Genomic DNA, 10,902 nt, shown 5'->3' with positions numbered 1-10,902 from the left:
AGAAGGAAGATGGGAAAAACAATCATAATGGTAGATTTTTGGTACTAAGGGTCTATTGGCAAGGGGAGGGAGATTATGCTGGCATGTATATTTCACCAAAAACTGCTATTCTGGAGCTTAACAAAATTTTGGGAGAAATAATTAACTTTCAGCAGGGAATATTACTTACAGGTAGGGACTGCCATTTGATTTGCAATGTTTCAGGGACCAAGAAATGAAAATAAAACAAAAGGGGGCAGATTTCTGAAGAAATTTATGAAAACATTTTGTATGGAAGATATGAATCCAGTAGAAAGAATTTGGACAGCATTTACTTATTATTCCCCAAGGTACAGTAACTGAGTTTTAATAGAAATTATATTTCACTGGAGGGTGTGCATTTAATTAAAAGCTTCACCATACATCCAATAACTATGTCATATCATACACAGATAAAAACTAAAATAAAAATGCAGGGTAATAAAGTAAAAATGAGACAATGGCACTTTCCCACATACCTATTAAAAGAAAAGAATTTAAGGAATCAGTAATGGAAATTATTCAAGAGTCAATAGGTAAGACAGAAATATTTAAAAAAGTCATAGCTAGTCAGTAGGATAAAATGAGAATGGAGTTTAAAAACAGGGTACCAACCAGCACCCTGGGGCAGTACTAGGAAGCAGCACCCCATCTCCTCAGCTCTTTAAGTGAAGAGCTAAAGAAAAAAAAAATGTCTCTGCCATAAACCAATCACTATATTGTAAACGATTGGCTTATTACAGTTAGCTCTATGCCTCCAAGCTCTTCTATTGAACAGCAAAAAAAAAATATATATATATATATATATATATATATATATATATATATATATATATATTAGATGTAGCTTCTACTGGAATACCAACCATATGCACAACCCCCCCCTCCCGCCACCTGTTCCAGCCATGCAGGTTCCATTTCTATGCCATGCCCTAAATACTCCTTCAACATATCTAAAAAAAACTTTCTTCTTTTAAACTGTAGTAAACTGATTCAGAAATGCACATATTTATGGGGACACAATAAGATGATGGATTTAGGAGTATGGATTAAAAAGGTTTCTCATTGCAGCTAATGATATATGAAAAGAGACTAAACAAAAGAATATACAAAATAAACTGGAAGCTCTTGCTGATGGATATGGATATTAAGATACAAGCAATAAAAATGTTTTTAGTCTCTTTAGTTTTATATATGGGTTAGACATATTTTTATCAACCAGAAGAGAAGTTGTGGACAAAAATTAAAAAGACTTGAAGGAATTTATTTTGGGGGAAGATGGCAAGAATTAAGTGGGGTAAGTTGATGCTTTCAATAGAACAATGTGGTTTAGGATTTCCTGATTTGAAGGGATATTTTAGAGCTACACAGTTAACACTTTATATATATATATATATATATATATATATATATATATATATATATATATATATATATATATAGCACAAGCAGAAGGTTATAATTCTAAATAGAAAGGGATAATTATGAAGCAGACAGCAAGTTCAAGAAATAGAGAGAGAGTGAGAATAATAATCATACAGAATAGTATGTTCATAAAGTAGCAAAAAGTATTCTAAGAACTATGCCAACACAAGAATGGAGGAAGGAAATTTTGTCAATAGGGATTGTGATGATGTGGGGTAGTGCCAGCTATGCCAGAGAGAATAGGGCATTGCACATGTAACATATGCCAGCATAACTAGCTGGAGTTTTGTAAAAAAAATTGTCATTTGTATAACAAACTGATTTGTACAGATGATTGTATTAAAAATGTATTTGTAAGTCGCTTGTGTTAAAAATGTATCAAATGTGGGTCCTGCTGGACAGAAAAGAAATATACAGTTACATCAGACTGTACTGTTGTAACTGAGGAAATGTATCTATTTTAACAGAGGTTACTGGAAAGGGATGGGGCTAAGCTCAGTCCAGTTTAACATTAAGAAAAATAGCTTGAAATTAAATGACTTGGTTTAGGCCATAACATTTTTATTTCACAGGCCTGAATGCAACAGAGACACAATGTCTGGGTGGGGTCCTGCTCTTATTGTCCTTAGTGGTGAGCTAGTTGCTACCCTGGGGTGCCAGAGAATGGCTGGTTAGTCTGTGCAGAAGGATGAAAGTATTGGGATTGTTTTATAGTCTCCAGATGCCTTAGCAGAGCTTTAGGTGTATATTGTGACACATCTGTGCCAGATTGTGGCTCAGGTTTCTAGTGAGGGGGTAGTGTGAGAACCACAGAATCAGGTGACCAGATGTGATGTCATTTTGTAGCCAACACTTAAATTGTATTTAGATACTAATGAGATATGAGGCACTCAGCACTGTGTTATTGGAACTGACACAAAGTACTCATCCACTTCATCTTGCCTTGTTCTAGCCAGTAAGTAGGGAACAGCAATTCTTCAGTAAATTCAGGAAAATATAGCGAGATTAGTTAAATACTGTTTTTCTGTATCTGTCTGACTCTCTTCAACTGTGTTGTTTTTACATTTTCTGTGAATTGAAATGTTGGTGTTTATTGTAAATAGATATTCAGTATTTTCATGTTTTCTATTTTGTTAATTATTATTAAATAAGTCTAAACGTTTCATTGTGGCTGGTCTTTTAGAAAATAGTTTAACCTTTGACAGTAATTGCATTTATTTGGTGACACTGTGGCTTTATGCTCCTGAAAGTCTTGCCACTTGGTTAATACTACCATTTGTATAAATATCAATTTTACTAGGAGTAACTGGGTACCCTGGCAAGAGCCTTAAAGTAGCTGGCTGGTGTCAGTGGCTCTACCTTATAGTCTTTGTGGAAGTGGCAGAGCTGGTAACTCTGTACCTGGCTTTCCCAAGTGTGTGTGTGTGTGTGTGTGTGTGTGTGTGTGTGTGTGTGTGTGTGTGTGTGTGTGTATGTTGTATATATGTGTGTGTGAAAATCAAATCTCAAAGAGTGTGTGTGTCAGGTACCGGGAACACGGACATAGAATTCTGGTTTCTGTAGAGAGAAAGGTGGAGTTTTATTTGGGGCCTGGAGAGGAAAACCCATTCCCAGGAGTAGGGTGTGCTCCCTGTTTGCTCTTAATGGGAAATTGTGCTTGGTGCAGAGAGATGCATCTGAAAATACTGTGTGTATCCAGTTTTGTTCTAAGTGAATGTTCCCTACAGATGTCAATGGTGAGGATTGAGGCTCCTTGATTACTGGTCCAGAGGTGGGATGTCACAGGGATGACTGCAAGTAGAGGTTCAGAAAATAGGTAAGAGGAGGCTGGACTTTACTTGGAAAAACTGGCAAAAAAACAGTTATTTAGAGCAAATTACTATAGTGGGAAAGGTAATAGAGTGTGATGAGGCCAAGAAGACATTTGTACTGTATGCTAGAGACTGCTTTTCCTACCAGGGTGTGATATCAGGGAATCTTAAGTAAAAGATCTTGTAGAATGTTTAGTTGAATCTAGAACAGATACTGTTTTTAAAAAGGGATAATTATTAGGGCATATAAAATATTGCATAATAACTATAACAATCAATTATAGGATTTTAGAAAAGATTGGGGAGAGAGAGACTAGAAAAGCAATTTACAAGAGAACAATGGGGGGGATATGTATGGCTACAAAGTGTGCAACGAAGTCCAGGAAGTTTAGGATGTTTGCTTGGAAGTAGTTGCATAGGTACTTTTATAGCCCGAGTAGACTTCAAAGAAGTTTTCCTCAGGTAGAGAGCAAATGTTGGAGGTGTGATGGGGAAAAAATTAGTAAATGGGAACATATGTTTTGGTAGTGTAATAAGTTGCCAGATTTTAAAATTTCTCTGTAGAGTACTGTCATTTATATTGGATGAGCAAATGTTCTTTTGATCTGGGACACAGGATTTTAATTGCCTAGATGTAGTAAAAGTAATGGCTATTAAATGGAAAACAAAGTCTAAGCCAATATATGAAGTATTGGGGTTGGCATAATGTTTAAGATGTTTGCCTCACAGACGAGATACAGGGTTTCATTCTCATGAATAAAAAAATGGCTAGGCTTAAAATGGTTCACAAGGACAGCTAGCATAATACTTACCTATGAACACATAAAACAGATAAAAGAACTGAAGAGGGATCTTTAGAAAAGGGAGGGAGTAAATTGTATAGAAATAAATGGAAGTTGTGGGAATAATACATGCAGAATACTGTTCCAGAGGAAGAGGAGTAAAGTTTGAGAGAAGGCAGGAAATTCAGCAGTTTATATAATGTTTGACTGATCATAATTATAAAGAAAAGATATGCAGTGTATAATGTATGTAAAAGGAAAAAATGCCCTTTTTCAGTAGACGCCTGAGGAGAAAAACTCCACAGAAGAAACAAAAATGCATAATTACAATTCATATAGTTCACAGAAAAAAATATATACAAAGTGTATGAGGGTAAGTATATAATACAAATGAGCTTTAAGAAAAAGGAAATTACTTACAGGCATGGTGAAAAAATACAATGAGATTAAATTCACAAAAGTTCACAAGCATATGGAAAAGGAGTACAAACTGGGTTTAGTAGCTCATAGTCAAGTAAGTTATTATGTACAAAAATTATAAAAAGAAGTTGGAGGGAGTTTTGTTTTGAAAAGGCAGATAGGATGAGAGACAGAATAATGCTGTATCTAGGTTTAGAGAACTGTAGTAAAAGTTTCTAGCTACAGTACAGTATGTGAATAATGAGAGTATTATTCAGAGTAATAAGGAGGGTATGGCAGATACTAGTAAAGCAGTAGTGGAGGGCAGATAGTTTGGGGGAGAGAGAGATGGTGCTAGGGAGGGTGGTTTGTGTTACTACATTGACAGGCCAGTTCTGAAGCAGATGTTGTTTTAATGCTGTTTTAAATTCCTGTGCATGGGCTATGTTTCTGATGTGCAAGGGTAGTTTCTCCCAGGCTAAGGCGGGTATGTAGCTACAGAGATTTTGGCCTGTGGATTTTTTGGGTTTGTAAATTTCCAGCAGATGTTGGTCGGAACTTTTGAGATTTCTGGAAGGGGTATAGCGTGGGATAAGTGGGGTGATAGAAGGACAGGCAGAGGGTCTGTTTAAGATAGAAAAAATCATAAGGAGTTGGGAGTAGACAAGTTGGTGGTGGAACTCTAGCCTGTGTAAGAGATTGAGGGATTCTCAATGGTATGTCTTTGAGGTATGGTTAGCAGCAAGTCTTGCAACTTTGTTATAGGTGGATTCCAGTTTGGAAAGGAGAGAAGCTTATAGGTTAGCTAGTATTTGTGAACTGTAGACAAGGCTAGGAAGAAGGAAAGCATGGGCGAGAGTAAGTCTAGTGTCTTTTGTGAGACATTTATTCTTTCTGTATAGTTGCTCCAGTTTCTGGTGTGTGTTTTTTTTCAAAATCTTTTATGTGTTTTTTCGATGCAATAGTGGGACATGGTGGCTGAATTTGAGCTGGTCATCTCTGATGACTCCAAGCAGTTTTGTGTGTGTTTCAGCATTAATGACAGTGTTGTTAAGGGATGTAATGGAGAAAGTAGGTTTGAGATATGTGAGAGATATAGGTAAGAAAAGAAGAAGCTTAGTCTTTTTAGGATGCATTGGTTATTGGAGAGCCATTGTTCAATGGAGTTAAAGAAGTTTTGGGTGAGGAGATGAAGATCAGTGACGGAGTTTGATACTGTGATGACTGTGGAGTCATCTGCATATTATAAAAGAGAGGAATCAGGACAGGAAGAATGCAAGTAATTAGTGAAGATATTGAATAATAAGGGGCCGAGAATTGGCCTTTGAGGAATACCTGTTTTAATTGGGAGAAAGGGAGACATCAAGGGAGCCATTTAACTGATTGCTGTCTATTAGTGAGATAGCTAGAGAACAAGGAAACAGTGGTACTGGATAGGTTGAGGTCAGAGAGTTTGGAGAGTAACCTAGGATGAGAGATGGTATCAAATGCCTTAGACAGGTCAGGAAAGAGACATGAAGTAATAAGTGATAATTTAATAACGGTATTTAAAAAATAATATGCCTCACCGTAGTAAACTGTAGCTGTAATTTAAAAGTATAGTTAACATAGGTATCACAGAGTCAGTAGATAAGCAATAATGCCTGACAGGGTGTGTGTTAATGTGTAATCAATGCCTGCCCAGAGGGCATCTACACCCCTGGAAGGGTGTTAATTACACACTAATACACACCCTGCAGGGCATTATTGCTGTTAGAGAATGGGCTCTATGTAAAATTGTTGTGTTTTACTTGCTTATTTTTTAAGTACTATATTATTTTTTTATATATTTTTTATGTAAAATTGTTTCTCAGCCTAATGTTTCAGACTTTCTGTAGTATATGTTAATGGTGTTGGAGGAAGCATTTACATCAAAAATATATATAGAAAATAATATAGTACTTAAAAATATAAATATGTAAGGAGAACGCAACAGTTTTACAGACAAACCATTCTCTCTCTCTCTCTCTCTCTCTCTCTCATACACAGACTCTTCTGCTTTCACACTTGCATTCACTCACACAAACATAACTCTCAACTCTCAACTCTCAACTTCTTAGTATAAAAAGTCTAGACAAAGTCAAAAATAATAGTGGGTTAGATTTAAATATTGCTCTTATAAACTTAGAAAATTGCTAGAATAAAAAGTCTTGTATTACAGTGCATTTTCTGAAGGATATAAAGCATGAAACTCAAGTGCCTGTCATTATTTAGTGAATTCACTCCTCACTGATTTGCCGCAAAACTTCAGAAAACCACAGATTTTATGAGGAACAGACAAAAAATATGAAGCAAAAGTCTGGACATTCTGTGAAAATTTGGACAGTTGAGAGCTATGCACACAAGACTGATCTCACTCTGTCTCTCAATCTCACACACGCAGTCTCCTCTGCTTTCATATATGCACTCACTCACTCACACAAGACCGCTCTCTCTCTCTGTCTCTCTCTCTCTCTCTCTCACTCTCGATCTCACACACTCTGTTTGCTTTCTTACATGTATTCACTCACTCACTCAGAATCATTCGGTCGCTTTCACTCTTTCTCTCGATCTAACACACACAGTCTCTTGTGCTTTCATACACTCATTCACTCACACAAGATTGCTCTCACTCTCTCTCATTCTCACACACACTGTCTCCTTTGCTTTCTTACATGCATTCACTCACACAAAATCACTCGGTCGCTCTCACTTTTTCTCAAAATCTCATACACATAGTCCCTTCTGCTTTTATACACGCATTCACTCACACAAGATCGTTCTTACTCTCTCTTGAGCTCTCATACACACAGTCTCCTTTGCTTTCATACATGCATTTAATTACACACGCAGACAGAAACATAAACACACTCATACACATATATACATACACACACATACACCTTTCTCTTTATTTTTTTTTTTACTCTCGCTAAACAACAAAAGCACTGCCATAGCAAGTGTAATGTAATGGCGACCATTAGTTTTTTTGCGGTCCGAGCTCCACGGCAGCTTGATATGCTGCCGTGAAGGGGCATACTCATTTTTCAGCTGGCATTACTTGTACTTAATACCCTGCTGGAGAACATTTGTGCTCCAGTCAGGGTGATGATGTTCAGTTTGTCCATTCTCTACACCACATTAGTGCATGATTAGTCAAATGTTTGTACTTTGTAGGCCTATGAATACATTTTGTTTCAGAGTCATAAAGCAAACAGTTTCAAAACAAACAGTTTATATAAGTGAACAGTGAAAGCATAGTGAGAAAAGGTGAAGACAGGTAAGACAGAATGATGAGTTGTGGAAAAGAAAATAGATTAAAAAAAGAATAAAGTACACGCTAAGGTAAAAAAATACACCTTTGCTGACATATTGGTAATCTGAGATATGGCTATGGAACAAAAGCATCTTACACAATATAATATCCCTTAACACTGATTAGCGTATTTGTTAAGCCTGTTGCTAGATTCTTGGAAATCAAAACTGTATGTAATGTATATGAATGTGTAGTAGTAATGAGAGTTTTACTTACAGAAAACATTTTAGCAGACAATAAAAAGGATGTAGAAGTTCAGGTGTTAATGTTTACAAATGGAAAGTGCAAAATACATCTTTATCCTCCTAGCAATGGGATAACTAATCTCTCCTTTTTCCATTAACTAATGATAATACACATTTTATGTAGGATTTAGGCTTTTACCTAATCCATATAATTGTTATATATTTTTTTTATTTTCTATAATAATGCAGTGTGTAGGGTGCTGCTTTTACATTATATTACATAACTAGCCAGAACAGAGTCTGGGACTGTTTATTGTGCCTTAGGGCTGTAGATTTACCCCATCTCTTTCATCCCATTCAATAATGTAGTCCTTTAAAAGTCCTAAACTGTTTTGTCTTTTGCTACCAATTCTTGGAATTAACTTCACTTATTAGACACCCTTTCTTTGAAAAGTGATTATTTATACTAAAACTGAATATGTTATTTTTAATTCACTGGTCATACCCTTTCCTCCTTGTGACACCTGTGCCCTGGCCCAGCAATCAAGGAGCCTCAATCCTCACCACTAACACCAGGGATGGGCGTCTCATATAACAGGAAAGGATAGCAAATACGCACAGTAAAGTGCAGTTTCCCTTAAGATCACAGAGATCACAGTCAGTCCAGGGCTGGTTGCTCCCTTTCTCTCCAGGTCCCCAATAAGACTCTCCACTGGCACAGCTATAGGGTCCAGATCTCAGCCTAGTGGGCAAGCTAAAACCTCCAGCACCCTCTCTGTCCAACCAGTGCTTTGTGTCCCTGCCCAAGTAGCTGACACACACACACACACACACACACACACACACACACACACACACACACACACACACACACACACACACACACGCCCACATTTTGAGAAGAGTTTATACAACTACACAGACACTCCTGGTGAAGACTGGCACAGGTTCTCCAGCTATGCCCATTTTTCCCAGACTATACAGTAGTATCAGCTGCCACCACCCTCTAATATTTATCAGCTACTCAAAGGCCCTTAAAAGGGTGTCCAGTTATGACTGCGCAATATTATTATCCAACTGATAAGTGTGACTAAACAGTCAAGGCTTATTAGAGTGACTTGGTACAGGATCATTATATACATGCAATCTACTCTAGAGCTTAAATTATCTCTACACAAAACAGGCACAGTTAAAAGGGTTTAAAATATTTAATAATAAATAATTAAAAACACAAGACAATACTTTTTACTACATAGTTCTGGTCAAGACTTCAGAGATCACAGAGAAATACTTAAAATAATTCAGTACTACAGTTCTGACATCACAGAAAAACAGTCAAATTTTTCTAGTTTCTAGCTATTTCTAAGAGAAAACACAAGTCTGAAATAAACCTACATATAGAGCAAAGGCATTGCTATTGAGTTGGATGGTCAAGACTAAAATGCTTAATGCTCTCTGATTCTCTCTGTTTTTACAATCACATTCCTGGTTTGCATTACATCATTCTTCACACTTCCCTGGGTTATCATTACATCATTCTTCACACTTCCTTGGGTTCCCAGGGTAACAGAAACTACATTTACATTCTTCACCTCTGGGCAGAAACCAGAGCAATACAGGACATATATGCAGGCAAATTCTGGCCATTAACTCTGGCCTTAAAACAATAGCAATAATTCCTTCATCTAGACTGTCCTGAGCTGTATTTACATCAAAGGGTCACAACATGCTTTACTTGGTCAGTAGAGTACACTGTTGTTACATTTTTGCAGTTCTACATGTAACACTATTTTTTTCCATTTAAGACAACAAGCCTGTGGCTTACATTAATATTTACAAATGACAGAATTATCTATAAAATTCTATCTAGCTAGGCTGGCAGCCTTCACACTCCTAAGCTATATTTTCTTTAACTGTAATCCCATTACATTAATTTCTTAATCAGATATGTGTATCTATACATGTCAGTCAATCCTGACTTTTTTTTTTTAGTAAAAAAAAATATTGAGCTTCCTTTGTCTCTTTTTGTATCCGTTTGGATGCTTCCTTTGCACAGTGGCTGACTTGCACTTGACTAAACTGCATTTTATAGTTTGAAAAGCACATTATTGAAGAAGGCTAGTGCAAGATATTGTTTCCTTAGCCCGAAAGTCCAGCAGCCCCATACTGATGCAGCAGTAGTACTGGTGCAGGGTCACAGACTCCTTGGGGATGAGAGGTAAGGAAGACCTTCTCCATGAAAAAGCACTCTTTTTTTTCTTCTGGCTGAAGGCATATAGTCTTCAAGGACAAAGAAGAAGAAGAAATTCCAAACACCTCCGTTTTTGTTTCTCTGCCTTATTCAAAGGAATCGGCCAGTTTCAGTTTCCTGGTTCATCTGGACTGAGTACTATGCTTTCAGAAATGCATTTGAGTTTATTTCTCTATAGTACCTACATTTTTGCCATTTCTTCACGTTAGTTGCTAGACATGGTCTCCCAGATAATAGCATTTCCTTAGGCATTGCTGTGTCACTTTTAGTTAGCATGATTTGATAAGGTGACTATTTTTTTAATGTACATGCAGATAGCTGTTTAGTTGCTTGCTACACTCAAAACTCTACATCTTTCTGGTTGTTTATACACTAAAACATTAGAATGCTTCATGGACAGCCTGTCTTGCTTCAGTCCCATAACTGACTTCATAAGACTGTGGCTAGATGCTTTTTCTTCCAACACTAGCTATGACTGTGATTATCCCCATATCTCAGATCTTGTTGCTTTAAGACTGGTAAGTATATCTCTACAGTGGGGGTAAGAGAAATGTTTTGAAACAAAGCTGATCTTTGATGTTTTCAAGTGACCATAGTTACACAGCTACTTGGGCTTCCGTCATAGAAGGTGCTTCCCTTTCCTGTAGCTGTTCACCTCACATATATCTGCACATTTTTGTCTCTTCTCTTCGTGCTC

The 10,902-nt window shown here is 36.9% G+C and overlaps 1 protein-coding gene across 1 annotated transcript in view; it reads right to left on the bottom strand.

The window, feature by feature from the left end:
• KMT2B (lysine methyltransferase 2B) overlaps window positions 1-10,902 on the bottom strand; it is a gene marked incomplete in the record, with an annotated part of 4,527,268 nt that overhangs the window by 1,174,112 nt on the left and 3,342,254 nt on the right. The window contains 1 exon segment of the mRNA XM_044079325.1: window positions 1,918-1,932. Coding sequence (XP_043935260.1) covers window positions 1,918-1,932 — 15 coding nt within the window.

Source organism: Protopterus annectens, chromosome 8.part0 (assembly GCF_019279795.1).
Source record: "Protopterus annectens isolate FY-2018-M chromosome 8.part0, PAN1.0, whole genome shotgun sequence".
Lineage (NCBI taxonomy): Eukaryota > Metazoa > Chordata > Ceratodontiformes > Protopteridae > Protopterus > Protopterus annectens.
Note: the sequence above shows the minus strand (reverse complement) of the source record. Positions and strands in the feature narration are given on the sequence as shown.